The sequence below is a fragment of the Panthera leo genome, chromosome F3 (genome assembly GCF_018350215.1).
Source record: "Panthera leo isolate Ple1 chromosome F3, P.leo_Ple1_pat1.1, whole genome shotgun sequence".
Classification (NCBI taxonomy): domain Eukaryota; kingdom Metazoa; phylum Chordata; class Mammalia; order Carnivora; family Felidae; genus Panthera; species Panthera leo.
Window position 1 is genome coordinate 7,065,101 of NC_056696.1, and position 17,984 is coordinate 7,083,084.

A 17,984-nucleotide genomic window follows, 5' to 3' on the forward strand; every position below is an offset into this window, starting at 1 on the left:
CTGTGATCCATTTTGAGTTAATTTTTGTGTAAGGTGTAAGACCTGTGACTCGATTTACTATTTTCTTTTTTCTTTTTTTTTTTGCACGTGGATGTCCACGTATCCCAGCACCATTTGTTGAATAAACTATCTTCGCTCCGTCGTATTGTCTTTGCTCCTTCATCAAAGATCATTTGACTATATAATTTGAGCCTAGTTCTCTCTGTCCCGTTCCATGGATGTATTTGTCCATTCCTTCTCAAAGACTACACTGTCTTGATTACTACAGTAAGTCGGATGTCAGATAGAGTCAGTCCTCGAACTTTGCTCCTCTCTTTCACTATATTGAAATTGTCTTGGCTATTCTGGATCTTTTGTCAGTCCATATAAACTTCAGAAGTAGTTTGCCACTACCCACATAATCACTGAAATTTTAATTGGGATTACATTAAATCTATAGGTCAGGTTGGGAAAAACTGACATCTTGACAATATTGACTTTTCTTATCTATGAACATGGAATATCTCTCCCTTTATTAATTCTTTGATTTCATTCATCAGAGCTTTGTAGTTTTCCTCATATAAATCTCGTACATATTTTGTAAGAGTTATACCTAAGTACTTAATTTCTAATTGTTAATATAAATGGTGTTGAATTTTTAATTTCAAATTCCAGTTGTTCATTGCTGGTATTTAGAAAAGTGATTAATTTTCATATATTAACCTCATATCCTGCAACCTTGTTATAACTGCTTATTAGTTCCAATAATTTTTTGTTGATTCATTCATATTTTCTACATAGATGTCACGTCATCTACAAAGACGTTTTCTGTCATCCTTCCCAGTTTTTATGCCTTTTATTTCCTTTTTTGTCTTACTACATTAGCTAGAACTTCCAGTGTGATGCTGAAAAGGAGGGGTGAAAGGGAATATCCTTATCTTATATCTGATCTTTGTGGGAAAGTTTCAAATTTCTCACCATTAAGTATGATATTAGCACTAGGTTTTTTTACATGTTCTGTATCAAGCTGAGGAAGTTCCCCTCTACTTCTAGTTTTCTGTGAGTTTTTATCATGAATGGGTGTTGGATTTTTTCAAATGCTTTTTTCTGCGTCTATTAATATGATCATGTGCCCATTTGTGTGATGGGTTACATTAACTGATTTTTGAATGTTAAACCAGTCTTACACACTTCAATGATAAATCGTACTTTAATGTAGTGTATAACTCTTTTAAAATATTGTTGGGGGTGCCAGGGTGGCTCAGTCAGTTAAGCATCTGACTTTGGCTCAGGTAATGATTTTACAGTCCATGAGTTTGAGCACTGCATCGGGCTCTCTGCTGTGAACATGGAGCCCACTTTGGGTCCTCTGTTCCCCTCTTTCCTTGCCTCTCCCCTTCTCTCTCTCTCTCTCTCTCTCAAAATAAACATTTTTTCAAAAAGGCTTATAGAAGTCTGACAAAAGTTTAAAAAAATAAAATATTGTTGGATTCTATTTGCCAAATTTTGTCTTATTTTGCTTTTAAATGATAAATTAAGATTTCAGGCTTCTATTTTCAGGTACTTTGCTGAAAACAGTGAAGAGTCTTAATTACCCAAAATTGAAATGTCAGATTAGATAAAAATCAATACTTTCTTTTTCTTTTTTTTTTTTTTTTTTTAAAAAGTTGGGCTCTTGGCCCAACATGGGTCTTGAACTCACAAGTCCGAGATCAAGAGTCATATGCTCTACTGACTGAGCCAGCCAGGCGCACCTACCTATTTTTTTTTAACGTTTTATTTATTTTTGAGACAGAGAGAGACAGAGTGTGAGTGGGGGTGGGGCGGGTAGGGTGGGGGGGTGGGCAGAGAGAGAACAAGACACAGAATCTGAAGCAGGCTCCAGGCTCCAAGCTGTCAGCACAGAACCCGACATGGGGCTCGAACTCACAAACCACAAGATTATGACCTGAGCCAAAGTCGGACGCTTAACCGACTGAGCCACCCAGGCGCCCCCCCATCCCCATTTCCTATTTTTAACACTGATTTTCAAGGAATAAAATTTCTATTAGGAAAATACAACATAATAGATTTGGTAAAGATCATTTTGGAGGTAGTTTATAGAAGAATTACCAATTTTAGACTCATTATTAATTTGTTATATTTCAGGCCTTTGGTCAATGGCTCTTATGTATGTAATGTAAGCTACATGTTACCTTAAGAAAGAAATAAAACTATGTAAACCTGTATAACTGACAAAGCCCCCAGGATTGCTAGCTATTGTTGGTAACACAACACTTGACCACAGGGCAGCACACGCGTACACCTAGTGGGTCTCTACTGGCTGTCAGCTTATTCCCTCTGCAAACACTGTGGAGGTCTCCCGTGGTTCTATTTTCTGCAGTGAAATATGGGAATCCACACTTATTTTAAAACATAACCAGAAAAAAGTGCCATTGCTGTCTTTAACATGAATTCCCTAGACTGCCTTTGTGGACGCCAGGGATTCCAAATCACCACCTGGAAAATGTAACTTTCCTGACCCCACAACTTTAATGAACTTGACAATTAGAATTTAATACATTCACATCTACTCCAACCTAAAACCAAAAATTCTCTGTTTAAAATGTCCCTCCTCATCCATTTCCCTGTCCCCCGCTGTTTGGTCTGTCTCTCTTGCTTCCTCAATGCTTCCCACTCTCCTCTGCTGACAGACTTCGTGAGAAAGCAGCTCAAATTTGCTGTATCAGTTTTTCAGCTCACGCTAACTTTTCAGCCCAATATGGTTGCCATACACTTCTACCAACAATACTTATGTTCGTGTGACCAGTGCCGTGTCTACGTCACCAAGTCCACTGGACAGTTTGAGTCACTCAATCACTCAGCACATCTGGTCGAGCCCTCCTCTTTCCTGAGGCACTTGCATCCCTCGGAACACATGACAGCATGCTCTTCTGGCTTTCCACTTATTTCCCAGGTTACTTGTCTTCAAGTCTTTTACCAACCTCTACCTTATCTTTGAAAATGCCCATGTTCTTTAGGGTCCAGCAAGCCCTTTTTCCTTCTTACTGTATTCTCCCTCTAGGCGATCCACTACATCATTTACTCCCAAGGTTTCAAATATCCTCGATGGGCCAATGGAGACTTCCATCGCCAGCCCAGACCTGTCTCCTAAGCTGAGTCTCTATGGCCACCTGCTTATCTGACCTTTCCATTTGGACGAGGCATTGGCATGCTGAGTTCCACAGAGTCAAACTTAACACTTGGTCTCCTCCCAAAACCGAGCCGTCTCTACCGCAAACCTGCTTCTTTTGCTCATGTCCTCTAACTGGCACCACTATGTATCCATTGCTCAACTCAGAAATATGGGTATTATCCTTGATGTCCCCCATTACCACCCAATAGAGACGACCAATTATTAAGTCCTGTTGATTTCACCTCCTACACGTTTCTCCAATCTCTTTACTTCTCTCCATCATTATTACCATCACATCAAGTCCAAGCCATTATCACTAACCTCTCCTGGAGCTCCCTAACTGGAGCTCATGTAAATACTGTGGCTCTGCTCTAACGTATGATCTACTCAGAACTTAGAAAGCTGATTTTTTAATGTTTATTTATTCTGGGGGCAGGGGAGGGACAGAGAGAGAGAGGGAGACAGAGGATCCGAAGCAGGCTCTGCACTGTCAGCACAGAGCCTGACGCGGGGCTAGAACTCATGATCTGTGAGATCTTGACCCGAGACGAAACCAAGAGTTGGACCCTTAACCGACTGAACCACCCAGGCACCCCTGGAATGCTATTTTTTAAATGGAAATTTGATCACATCATTCTTTTTTTTTTTTTTTTTTAACATTTATTTATTTTTGAGACAGAGAGAGACAGAGCATGAATGGGGGAGGGGCAGAGAGAGAGGGAGACACAGAATCGGAAGCAGGCTCCAGGCTCCGAGCCATCAGCCCAGAGCCTGACGCGGGGCTCGAACTCATGGACCGCGAGATCGTGACCTGAGCTGAAGTCGGACGCTCAACCGACTGAGCCACGCAGGCGCCCCTATCACATCATTCTTTTAAAACCAACAACACTTTTAATTATTTCTGCTCTTTACTAAAAGGATAAAGCTAAAGGTTTGTAATAAAAACTTAATGGCCCTGCCATTAGGTCTGGCCCTCACCTGCCTCTCCAACCTCACCTGTGTTGTTCTTTCCCTTTGTTAAACACACACATGTCTTTCCTTCCTCAGGAGTCCTACCTCAGGATGTTCAATTTTACAGTTTTCTTTTCCCTCGAACTGGAGCTGGTAAACTTTTTTAGGAAAAGGCCAGAGAGCAAATATTTTAGGCTTCGTGGGCCAGTAGGTCACAGTCTGACTCAAGCACTCAGCTCTTATAGCACAGTCTGACTCAGCACAGATAGCACATGGATAAGCCACACACAATGGGCTGTGGGCTGGGGCACAGTTTGCCAACTCCTGTTCTAGAAAGCTAGACGCCCCTATCCCGACACTTACAGATTCATTTGAAGTACCATTTTCCTCACTGAAACTCTTCCTGATCAGGCTAAGCCCTCTTATTTGATGTGCTTTTACCTACCAAGTACATTTCTCTTTCATAGAACTAATTGCTATCACGACTAATTAGATATTTGTGAAAGTCTTTTGTCTATATCCATCTTCCCTGTAAGTCTGTAAATTCCATGACACTGGGGACTATATTTACTTTACTGTTTTATTCCCAGCATGTGGTGGAGAACACGACAGTCAGTAGCAATCAATAAATATTTGCTGAATGAATGAATGATTAATTTGCTATCTGACCTTTAGCTGGCAACTGTTTCTTTTTGAGCCTTAGTTCTCCATCTGGAAATGGATGATAGTAACAGCTTAGAACAGATAGAAACAGGTTTGTTTCAAGGTGAGATAACATGGGTGAGTGCATTTTGTGAAATTTAATACAAATTTAGGGGGAAAAAAAACAAGAAAGATGCCTTGATTGCCTAGTATGGGGTACACTGTAGCTCAAGGGGCAGGACAAATCCTCTGGCAGGATTTGCTGGCCCTCTAGCTAAGAAAGCTTTTGCTCTCTTAAGAGGCTGGAAAAAAACAAAACAGAGGGGTGCCTGAGTGGCTCAGTTGGTTAAGAGTCTGACTTTGGTTCAGGTCATGATCTTGCAGTTCCTGAGTTTGAGCCCCGTGTTGGGCTCTGTGCTGATAGCTCAGAGCCTGGAGCCTGGTTCAGATTCTGTGTCTCCCTCTCTATCTGCCCCTCCTCTGCTCACACTCCGTGTCTGTTTCTCAAAAATGAATAAACGTTAAAAAAAATTTATTTTTTAAAAAAACAAAAACAGAAATGAAACAAAGAACTGTGTGACAGAAAGCACGTGTGGCCCACAAAACCTAAAATATTTTAGTCTGGCCTAGAACGGTGTCTGAGATTAAGTAAATATTTTAATCAGTAAATAAATGAACGATTAATGTTTTCCAAAAACACTCATATTTTAATATTTTGGTGACTAAAAGACGGTGCCATTTTCTGACTCCCTTTCTTTTCTTCAATGGAGCAAGTGATCAAAATTGTAAACTACCCCCTCCCCAAAGGCTCTATGTTGACTTTAAATTTAACAGACAAAATAAAAAGAGTCTACAAGCATTTGCATTTTCCTCTCAATTATATCAACAGTTGCTTTTGAAGCAGAGAAGGTGTGGGGTGTCAGGGAGGTGGGATAGGAATGGGGACCTGGGGGCCCAGAAAACCACCGGAAAAGCTGGCTGTCGTGTTACACATGGGATTGCCATGTGGAGTCTAAATTGGCAGCAACCAATTCATCGTGTGGTGGACATTATTGAGTTTTTTTCCCATGGGGAATCCATCATTATATAGAAATTATAAACCAAACATTTACAGGAAATGATAAGGAGCTGGGTTTATTACAAAATAATAAAATGGACATAAAGTGCACAAATGGAAAGGAATTTGGACTCAAAAGATCAGGCTTCAAGTCTGAACTCTACCACTTACTCAACCTACCACTGGGAGCAAATCCATTAGTCTCTCTCTGAGCTTGTGTTTCTTCATCTAGAAAAAGGGAGTCAATATCATTGGTGCCATTCAGTGGGTGGCCATTGGGAGCTTTACATACATTTGATCTTTATATCAAGCTGCAAACTGGCCATTACTAGCCCCAAAATACAGATGAAGAAACCGATGCTCAGAGAGGTCAAGTAACTTGCTCAAAGTGATACCACCAGGAAGAACCAAGAGGTGTGGAGTCAAATCCTGACTCAAGCAACACTACCAGTGAAACCTCTGATTAAGATATTTAACCTTCTTAGGCCTTGTACATGTCTTATCTCACAAAACACACGTGAAACCTAATTTCTATGAAATTCCTCTATGTTAAGTTACCGACTTAGACTTTAAGGGTAGATGTTTTCCTACAAAGTTCTCTCTTAAACCTAACTCTATGTCTCTAGAACAGTAAAAAGGGGATATGCTCTCCCTTCTGTGTATCATAAGAACAACTTAAGTTGAGAAAGCATTAATGCTTAAGAGTATTGGATTTCAATCATGTCTTTTGAGTACCACAGTGACCATGAATTCTATTTATTCCACATCGATTCCCATCCTGCTTTTGAACCAACCCCCTTTTAATATACGGCATGTCAGTTGATTATTAAATCTTTATTACCTTTGCTTCATTATCTCATGTAGTCTCCCATGTTGGACACACTGTTTCTCCAATTCATCATTTCTTCTCTGTAACTTTTCCAGTTTGTCATACGTATACCTTTTCTCTTGACTGAGCTGAGCTATTTCAGATCTAGAGAGGTGAACACACAGAAATGACAAGGTGTTAAAGGTTCTCACCACCAGAGCATGTTTTTACTGTATAACCTTAGCATCACCTTCAACTCCATACTTAAACATAACAGTGTGAAGACAAGCTATTTTATATAAAACAGAATATCTCAGAAATTGCAAACTGTCTAGTGGAGACATACAATGCATTCAGGGACTCAAGTGGTGGGTAGAGAAAGGAATAAAAACTTGCTCCGAAAGACATGGCGTCTTCAAGGAGCGACACAAGAGTGATCATGACTCGTATTCATACCCAATATTTCTCGAGTGCCTATCACAGGCCAGCTACCATGCTGTTAAAGGAGCAACCCCAGATCCCATCTCTATGACGGGGAGTTGTTTCTTTTAATTAACATAGCTAATGCAATGGCACATGATTTAAGTCCTATAGTTCCAAAAGGCATAATAATGAAAAATGGCACTCCTCTATCCCCGACCCCATCTCCAGCTTCTCAGTGTAACTACTAGTATTTCAGTGTGTGGTTAAATCAAGATCTCTATTTACATTCTGTGGCTACCTGAATATTGGTCATTGCTGGCTAAGTAGTTTATTATGTCAGTGGGCTTTAGGGTAGGGTGACAGAACGTGAAGCCATCTTATCCAGTGGGAGATTTTTAATATCAGTGTCTATAATTCTTTCCTCTGTGGCCATTCGGCTTCTCAACAGAAGAATCCTCCTGTTCCCTGCTTATTGTGTATAATACTAACCAGCAGTGTTCTAGGGGCTGGTTGGAAATAGAGAGGTAGGGATCTCGCCTTTCAGAATGCAGACTTTCTATTAATTTCTCTCATCTCCCCTTCAGTGCCCCTCTTTTAACCAGAGCCTGCTGGTTTAAGCTCTTCAGAGAGGAAGGCCCTAATTTCCTGGGTGGAGAAGGACAGTCACTGGCTGCATGGGGTGGGGGTGGAACTGTCAATTTTGCTTTCAGTCCTAAGTTCCACTTTTGCCTTCCAAGTTTTTCTGGAATCCTGAGAGCAGATCAGCTTGCTTCACAAAGAAGTGCCCCTCTGTAGACACTGAAGCCTCACCTTCCTCCACTTTGCTACAACAGGTACCATTTCCCTGTCTTCTTTCTGTCTTCACATATTTCATTTTTGGGATCACAGATATGTACTCTGGTGATGATTAATGCCCCTCAGGAAATATGCTTGCTGCCTCTTCTGTATCATGGAGGATTAGCTCAAGTCTCAAAATCTGAAGATCAGAAAGATATCTCTCCGAGAAAAACTGTATCCCTGTCCTTGATTTACATAAACCTTGCTCCCGTGGTCACCACCTCCTCATGTTCCACTGTCCCACAGACTGGAACTGAAAGTTTAAAATTCTTGCAATTAAAATACGAGCAGTTAACGACTGGTTTGTTTCTTGAAGTTCAAGTAAGACACTTGATGCAGAACTACGTCCCTCCAAAGAAAGGATTCCTCCTCCATTATTAGGTGAGAGAGTCTTTTCTTCCCGGTCAAGAGAAGATGTGGGTTTGCTCCACATCATTGGAAGGACCAAGCGGTGTCACTGTACCAAGCAATTTGTCACTCTGTGTTCACCTCATTCCCCATTTTGTTTTCATCTTGATTCAAGCGTCACCTCAAAGGAAGCTCGCCCTGATTAATACTTTGCAGTTCTCAATGTGTCAGCACATTTTTTTAAACTACCTCTGGCTTTTACTCATACATTAGCTTATCATTTATTCCTCTGAATTGTGCCCTACGCCTCATCTTTCTTACTAGATTATACATGAGGGCCGGGATTATCTCATTTTCGAGCTTAGATCAAGTACTCGATCTACATTTGCTTCTTCTAATAAGAATTCACCTATATTTGAAATAGTCTAAATCAGTCAATAATGGTTTAGGTTTCTCCTTTCAAAATCACATACAATATACGAGAATGTAATGCAGTTATAAGAAATTGTTAGTGTTCTTGTAAGATAGTGTCTCCTATCACAACAAGGGCTATGCGCTGAAATTAATCCCCAAAAGACAAAAAATATCCTTAAACCTGATTAGGAAAACATGCAGAAGAATGTCTGTTCTCAGGTACTTCCCCAGAAAAAAGTCCCTTTTTAAAAGAATAATCATAAAGGAAACATAGACTTTACATTATAAAAATATAAAACCTTTACACACAAAAAATCGTAATGTTCATAGTAGCATCCTTTCTAGCAGCAGTCTTGCTCTGCAACCCAGTATCTGCAAACTTAACCCAGAAATATGTCAACAGAAGACTGGTTACGTTACTTATGCAAAGGAATATCAAGAGGCTATTCTGACAGTGTGGCTGTTAGGGTTATTCCTTGGCCTAAAAATACGATATACTGGTAAGAAAGGAAAATAAGTAAAAATCAGCATATAAAGTGATTCCATTTTATAATCAAAAATATTTTTTTAATTAAAAAATTTTTTAATGTTTTATTTTATATTTGAGAGAGTGAGCATGAGTGGTGGAGGGGCAGAGAGTGAGGGACACACAGAATCCGAAGCAGGCTCCAGGCTCTGAGCTGTCAGCACGGAGCCCGATGCGGGGCTCAAAGCCACGAACCACAAGATCATGACCTGAGCCAAAGTCGGACACTCAACTGACTGAACCACCCAGGATCCCCTAATCAAAAATATTTTGATGTGTATATCATATATTAGTATTGACTATCTCTAGGTGTCAGAATTAGGAATTTTTTTAAATTTATTTTCCTTTCCCGTATTTTTTGAATTTTTGCAATGGATACCTATTTAAGACAAAAAATAAAGTCATGTTAGCTGAACCTACTGTGGTAATCATTTCACAATACATGTAAATCAAAGCATTTATCATGCTGTACATCTTAAACTTATACTGATGCACATCAAATATACCTCAATAAACCTGGAAAAAAAATTTTGAAAGTCACTCTGATTTTGAAAAAAATTCATGAAAAACAAAAGGAACCGGGAACAAAATTTGCAAAATTAAAAAAAGAAATGGGAACACATAAGAAACCTAATCTAAACGATTAGAGGCATCATTTAATAAAGTGCTGTCCCACTCTCCATCAAAATTCCAATTAAAAACAAATACAGAGAGGGCACGTCGGTGACTCAGTCGGTTAAGCGATCGACTTGGGCTCAGGTCATGATCTCAGGGTTCGTGAGTTCGACCTTGCCTTGGGCTCTGTGCTGAGAGCTCAGAGCCTGGAGCCTGCTTCAGATTCTGTGTCTCCCCTCTCTCTCTGTCCCTCCTCTGCTCACATTCTGTCTGTCTCTCTCCTTCTGAAAAATAAATAAACATTAAAAAAAAAACCAAATATGGAGAATATAAAACAAATGTTCACAGAGGATGAAACAGAAATGGCCAATAAACATTTATAAAATATGCAATTTCCACTATTACTCAAAGAAACGCATAATAAAATCGGATTCTGGTTGAGTATTTATTGCACGCCGACTCTCCACCAGGTAGTGGAATCCATCCTTCATATTAATGATGGCAATTAATTCCTCAGGGCAAGTGTTTCTTTCCTTTTCTCTGTGAGGTAAATAGGAGGTTTAATGATTTGCCTGAGGTCACCGGAATGGTGATTAGCCCCGCCCAGATACAAACACTGGCCTATCCAGCTCTAAAGGGGCTGTCTGGCCCACCATGCAATATTGCCTCTCACTTTTCCTTTCTTAAATCTCTCACTTTTTCTTGTCACATACTGAGATGGGTACATATATACCGAGAAGAATTTAGCGTAGGACTTGAGCAAAGTCGTACACATTAATAGCCTTCAAAGGCTTCCTGTGATTGAAGCAGAAACAAAAAAAAAAGGTTTATTGTTTTTGGACGAATGATCCCCTTTTAGGGTATCTTAACTAAGGGGATCATCAAAAATTCAGAATTATGGACAAGATTATTATTATTCATTACAGCTAAAAACCGGAAACATCTTAAATGTCTAATGAATTATGCATACAAATGGCTCCATTACAATTGTTTCCAGAGTAGTGATGTAGACACGCATGTTCATTGGATAATATATGCAGTGTAACTCACTCACCAGGTACACGTACACGTACAGACACATTTACATCCACACGCAAATTCACTGAAAGGAAGTATGCCACAGGTTAACAATAGTTAGCTGGATAGTGATGTCACAGGATATTTTTTCTTTTTTTTTTTAATTAAAAAAATTAAAAAAAAATTTTTTTTAATGTTTTTTTATTTCTGAGACAGAGACAGAGCATGAGTCGGGGAGGGGCAGGGAGCGAGGGAGACACAGAATCAGAAGCAGGCTCCAGCTGTCAGCACAGAGCCCGATGTGGGGCTCGAACTCATGAGCTGTGAGATTATGACTTGAGCCGAAGTTGGATGCTTAACTGACTGAGCCACCTTGTAGTTATAGCCAAATGCTCTATGAGGTTGTCTTACATGACCACAAAAATATAAATGTTATTTTGTAAAAGTATATACTACTACCAGGTATTTTATTGCTAGAATATTTTTTTTCTGCTCTACATATTTTTGGGTTTTTTTTTTCCCCTTTGCTTAAAATGCTGATTTGACTTCCAAGTTCCAATGTTCGATAAAAACTTTGTAAGTGTACACAGACATCATCTCTTGTCTCTCTGGAGCCCATGATATACTGAAAGAAATAGATTGCAAAGTTCAGAGAGTAAACTTCTGGCACAAGTTTCTGTGTTAGTTTGAGGTTACATTTGTGGCACGGTTATCCAGTGTCATATAAAAGGACAGATGACTCTAATGCATTTTCATTGAAAATTTAGGTAATTTCTGGCTTCACAGAAGCATGAACTTTCCCCTGCATTTTTATACACCAGTTATATTGTGTAATTGCATTTGCATGAAGTATGATATTTTACTACTATAATTAGGATTACAGCAATAACTCTTTTTTAAGGGAAAACACGACCCCGTCATTTTTTAATCTTTTAGATTCTCACTCGGCTTTTGGTGACAATTAGCAGAGGTCAGTATCAGTCGTTCCTTGTAGAATATAATTTTTGTAGCATCCCAACCTAACATCATCCAAACATGCCGGGGAAAAAAAATAGTTCAACCGGGTGTGTGTTCTTTACTTCAATTAAACTCACACAGTTGGATACCGACTGTTGCCAAAACAGTAATATAATTTATACATTATAGTCCACACAGTAAAACTACACTAAAAGTCATTTAACAATATTTATAACACCATAAAATACAGTGTTAAAATATATGAACTGCAATATGTACCAAAATTATAAAATTTGTTTCTCATCATCAGTGATTAAAACCAGGATCATTGCTCTAGCCTCAATACCCACAACCCTAGTGACAGATTAGAATTCAAATCTTAATGATCAATTTACAATTAACAAGATAGAAGTGAAACAAATTAAACCAACCATTATATATAACGAGACCCAATGGACTCCCATTGTTCCTCTTAATTACAAAACGCAAATCACAAATACACAATGGGCAGTGTTAGACATCAATCCACAAGCCTAGCAACCCAGAAAGTGACAATGACAGAAAAGAGAGGAGACGCAAAGCCGCATAGACCGGGGTTGTGTGCTCCCGAGCCCTTCTCTTCCACAAGCAAGTGCTGAGACCCTGCAACCCAGCACAGCCTTGAACTCCGCTCTGCAGCTGCCCGAGGCTCACCCCTCCCAGTGCCCAACCTTTCTCAGCTCTTTCGCAGGCCACGGTCAGAGCACAGCAAACCACACCACAAACATCTCACTGCTGATTCATCCAAGCGCCTGCGGAGAGGGAACACTTCCCTCACTTGGATAAAGAGAAATCACAGTTGCACCAAGGATATTTAAATATCTCCACTTACCAACCTCAAAAACAAACCCTATCCCTGTAATAAGCTCTCGGGGTCCCGGGAAAGAGAGACGGAAGGGTAGCTAAAGTTTATGAGAGCGTCAACTAAAATCAGCCAGAATGTCTGCCCGGTGCCAATTAAGAGCAAAATGGAATTAATTCTCTCGTCTCGTGGTCAAAAAACAAGCTATGTAAAAGGCACAGGATCGGCAGTTCATTTTTAGTTTTAAAATGGGACGTGCCATTCACAAACCCTGGAGTTGCAGACACCATCCAGGCAGCATGGCACGCGCCGTGCAGAAAGTACCCTGCTAACGGCTATGGAGGGCTTCCAGAGAACGGGAGCGATAGGACTTAAGTTACTTGGGGAGAAAACACGTACATCAGACACACACGGAGAAACCGTTTCAAAACACTTGCCCAGAGCAGCCCAGCACGGGGCTGGGGTAAGGAGTTAGAGACCACGGAATGGTGAGCCCAGATTGTCAGCTTTCCTAGCGACTGCATGGGCTCCAGTCAAATGGCTGGATCTGTGAACTAAAAAATAAAGCTTATTATCAATGGTAAGAATCCATTTGGTTGGTATGGGATTATAAATAACATGGAACCCTTAGAGAAACGGCATGGGCAAGACGAGGGGAGCAACAAGGACTGTTTTAAATTGTTGACCGGCACAAAATAAATACACCTACTTTTAAGAAAAATTGTACCATAGTACTCTGAGGAAAAGCCGGATCAAAATTACCATGTGGTTTAATTATTTTGGAGACTGAGCTTCCACAACGATGACAATTTTAGAAAGCTCAGAAAATTCCAAGATTTTCCTCACCTCAAAGCACAGGAAAAATTATTTATCCCAAAAGTTTAGTATCGGGTATACAGAGGCATGCTCCTGGAGGTCTCCCATAAGGCTTAGTAAGTTTATAATCTTTTTTAAAAAAAGAAACACTTTGAGCCCTTCAGGTTCTATAGGTGAATTCAAAGCAAAAGGTAATGTCGAAATCACATGTTACATTTTATATGAATTTTGAAAATGTCCTAGGCTTCAGGGAGGGAGCCAGCAGGAAAAGAGACTCAGTCAGTGGACAAGAAATTAAGAGTAAACAAACAAACAAACAAGCAAACAAACAAAAAAACCTTAAAATCACAGTTTAGCCTACTGACCACCTTCTTGTGAGATACACAAAATGAATACGTTGTAAACTTTGGGGTCTCCTAGAAGTCTTACCTATAATAAGCAACAATTTTTTGAGTGCTTATGATTACCAGGCCTTAGTTTGGGGTCCACTTGTAAAGTTACAGTAGATGCCTATTCTAATTCTTCAGATTTACAAAACAAGGCGTCAGAGCAGGACTTGAAACACAACCAGATCCACATTTCCCTGATCCTCCTTTGCCTTTAAAAAGTATTTCCTTGTGGTATAGACTTTGTGTCTGTCAGAACGGCACTCAGACCCTCCCTGGAAAAGACAATAATGGCTACATCAAAGTCAGATCCAAATCACCCCTGTCAAGACCCTTCCAACAATGCCATCGGCTACAGTTATATTTCTACGTATCGAGCACGGTGCCAGGTGCTTTACATATGCATGGCTGTATATATGCGTTCCCGTGTATCTCTCTATATTTCTGATTCCCACAACAGTCCTGCAACATGATTTTAGAAATGTTTTTCAGATGGAGAAGCTGAGGTTTGCAGAGATTAGGCAATGTACCCAAGGTCATGAAGCCCAGGGGCAGAGTGAGACTCAAACCTAGCTCTTTCTGAATTCCAAAGTGCTTTTTGCTGCACACCGCCTGTCATCAACAAAGGAACAGGTTGGGACCAGAGTCAGATTAGGATATGGGGGGGGGGGAGGGGGTGAAACCACACTTGTTTCATTCATTCAGTCAATAAATATGTGTTGCATGCCATCTGTGTGTCAGGCATAAAGGAACATACCCAACTGACAAAGTAGTGGTCAGGAACCGGAGGCATCCTAAGCAAGAGGAGGTGGAGAGGGGCTGGTGTTCTCACTGGATCAGTACAGGGTGAATGAACAGATCTAGAGCAGGAAAAAGAGGACCCAGGGCACAGGGCACAAGTTGACCCAGGGTCACGGGTTTACCCTCACATGACAAGCATGCCTACTTCTCCATGGGCATTTTTTTTTAAGTTTTTATTTATTTTGAGAAATAGAAAGCATATGTGCGTGAGGGAGGGAGGGGCAGAGAGAGAGGGGGAGAGAGAGAGGGAGAGAGAGGGAGAGAGAGAGGGAGGGGAAAGAGAGAATCCCAAGCAGGCCCCGTGCTGTCAGAGCAGAACCTGATGCAGAGCTCGAACTCACGCACCAACCCTGAGATCATGACCTGAGCTGAAGTCGGATGCTTAACTGACTGAGCCATCCAGGCGCCCTACTCCATGGGAATTTAAAGATTAAATTTTCTTTCCCAAACTTTCTTATCATAACTACTTTGGCCTGGATTTTCTTTGGTAGTAGATGTGAAATATTATACTTATCACAAGAAAGATCATTGGCTTCAGAACTAGAAATATCGAAGATAGAACTCGAGCTCTCCCACTTCTCAGCTATTTCAGCACCCCGAGTATGGAGTCCCTCATCTGTAAAAGAAGGTAATAATTCCCGTCTCGGGGCGCCTGGGTGGCTCAGTCAGGTAAGCGTCCAACTTCAGCTCAGGTCATGATCTCACAGTTCGTGGGTTCAAGCCCCGCGTCGGGCTGTGTACTGACAGCTCGGAGCCTGGAGCCTGCTTCACATTCTGTGTCTCCCTCTCTCTCTGCCCCTCCCCTGCTCCTGCTCTGTCTCTCTCTGTCTAAAAAATAAATAAAAACATTAAAAAAAAATTCCTGTCTCAAGTTGTAAGAATTAAGTAACATATACCAAGCATATAGCAACTCCTCCTTTTAATACGCTGCAGTTTCCCCAGTTATGTCTCCTTAGAGAGCAAGATAATTAATAATCACGAAGCAATATTAAGATAACATAATCTTTTAAGTCCCAGATCAATTTCTTAAATTATACGATCCAGTTTGTTGTTGTTCTGTTGTTTATTTCTTCTAACAAATTACATACTTTTGGGTTTATGTGAGGCAAATCACACATTTCTAGTTAGCAGTCAGTACTGTTGATATATTATGAGAGTCTCTTCCATGACAAAATCATTTGGGTTCCCTTGTCAAATTTCCTGAAAATATCTGGCATTTTAGCATCCTGAGCTTTTTCCCTTCCCAAACAAGATATTTAATTAGTATTTGTTAAGAAGGTGCCCATGTCAGAGCACATTCTGGGTGCTTTATGGGAGCCTCTGTCTTTCTGAGAGCAGAAAGAACTGAGTTCATAACATAAGCCTTCGGATTCCCCCAAAAGATTCAGGGATGGGGATTCCATCAGCTAAGCCACCTCACTGATGCAGGAATGCAAGATGGGGCTCAGGGTCATCAGATATGCTCTAATCCTCCTGGAAATTCTTTCTGAATGAGATACCAAAGTCAGAAGTTTGTTTGCTGAGCACTACTGCTTGCTCTGTGTAGATCTAAGTGAGCTTCAGAAAAATACAGAAGAGATCTACAGGTTATTTTTCCATTTGGTTATATTTTAATGTGATATCTGATAGCTTGTTAGTTACATGAACGATGCCTTTCGTAGTTGAATTCAAAGTGACTCTGCCCAACATCGTTCATTTACAAGAGGAAACAATAGTTCAAGCAGGTCGAATAAATTTGTCCGTGACTACACAGCTACTCTCAGAGCCAAGGTGAAAACTCAGGTTTTTTGTTGTTTTTTTTTTTTTTTTACAATTTAGAGTCTAAAATAATTCATTCACTAAAATAATCTGATTAGAAAATGTGCCAAAAATAATTAAGATCTCAATCAATGTATTTTATAAAAGAGCAGTGTACCAGGGCAGCTGCCTGGCTCAGTCAGTAGAGCACACGACTCTTAATCTCTGGGTGGTGAGTTTGAGCCTCACGTTGGGTGTGGAGCCTACTAAAAAAACAATTAAACAAAAACAGTGTACCTACAAAATGAATGATAGCTGTCCTAGTAAAACAATTTTAGGGGAAACAAAAGGATGGCTTGGGTTTATGTATTTTGAAGTATCCCCTACTTTCACTGTTATATGTACACATCTCATCTATTATCATTTGACCTAAAGATAGCTTCTGTGTGTTCACGGAGAATCGTGAGAATAGATTAAAACATGAACTGTATTAACATAAGACTTTCCAACTGTTTAACTTACCCACATCCTTTATTAGAATACCTGTCATCTTGACTGTTGTGTTCTGAAGTTTCATAGTTATCAATTTTGAACATTAAAAAAGTCAAATAATAGTACATATACATAATCATGAAAACACACCAGGGTGTCTGTATGGACAATCAAGAAAGTGTTCATACAGAGAAAATATTTTCACAGTTAGCATATCAACATATATCTAATTTTGACATTAGACTCTAAAATAGTGGAAATGCTGTTTTTTTTTCTTAAGGAAACAAACGATAGTATTTACACAAACAGTGCTCTGAAAGTATTCTATCATATTACTTACCTGCTTTTTTGGGAGATTTGTTCCAGTTTCTTGGCTAATGCACAGCACTCTTCCTTTAACTTTGTCAAAAATGTATTCTGGGAGGTCAGCAGTGAATACTGTTCATTTTCTAGAAATAACAACAAACCCCCCCCCCCCAACATAAGATGTTTATGGTTGTGACAGCATGCTTCTGTATGTAGAGTGGTAAAGGTACTAAGACCACTACCCATTTCCTATAAGCCACTAGGTCAATTTCAATGTCCTAAGTCGAAGCACCAGTCACCTGGCAAGACACTAAATCTTGGGAGGCATTAATTTTTCTAATAATTACACACCAGAAACATTTTTTATCATACCAGCTTGGGGTAATGTTTTAATGTGCTGATAAACTGTCAGAAACCTCAAGATGCTTATATCTTTGTAATAGGCAAGATATTATATTTTTATTTTGACAATTTTACTATAAACAGAGTGTCAAAAATAATCATGACTAGATAATTCAAAAACAAAATAACTGAGGAACTCTCTTGTATACTGTAACTCCTGCTTTGAGTTTCACATTTGCTCATATATTTCCCTATCCCCACCCCTGGTATATAGTTCTTTCATTATGAAGGTGAAACACATAATTTCCTTAGAACTCAGCTTTCATTGTCAACAGCATGAGCTTCAAGGAAGATCTGGTCAAAGGAATTGAAGAGAGTGTGATATTTTCCTGCAAAATAAAAGGGAATGCTCTTAAGGTGGTCTTAACAGTTAAATACTCTCACGTAGCGCTCAGAGATTCTGCCCAAGACCCCTCGATCGCCGGAATCCTGCAAGCAGGAAAGGCAAATGCTA

The 17,984-nt window shown here is 39.9% G+C and overlaps 1 protein-coding gene across 10 annotated transcripts in view; it reads right to left on the reverse strand.

The window, feature by feature from the left end:
• Window positions 1-17,984, reverse strand: part of SDCCAG8 (SHH signaling and ciliogenesis regulator SDCCAG8) — a 258,511-nt gene that overhangs the window by 70,594 nt on the left and 169,933 nt on the right. For all 10 annotated transcript variants that reach the window (XM_042926493.1, XM_042926498.1, XM_042926494.1 and 7 more), the window contains 2 exons: window positions 17,163-17,271; window positions 6,646-6,777 (listed from right to left, as the gene is read on the reverse strand). In XM_042926493.1, the coding sequence (XP_042782427.1) occupies window positions 6,646-6,777; window positions 17,163-17,271 (241 nt within the window). The remainder of the gene's footprint in view (window positions 1-6,645; window positions 6,778-17,162; window positions 17,272-17,984) is intronic.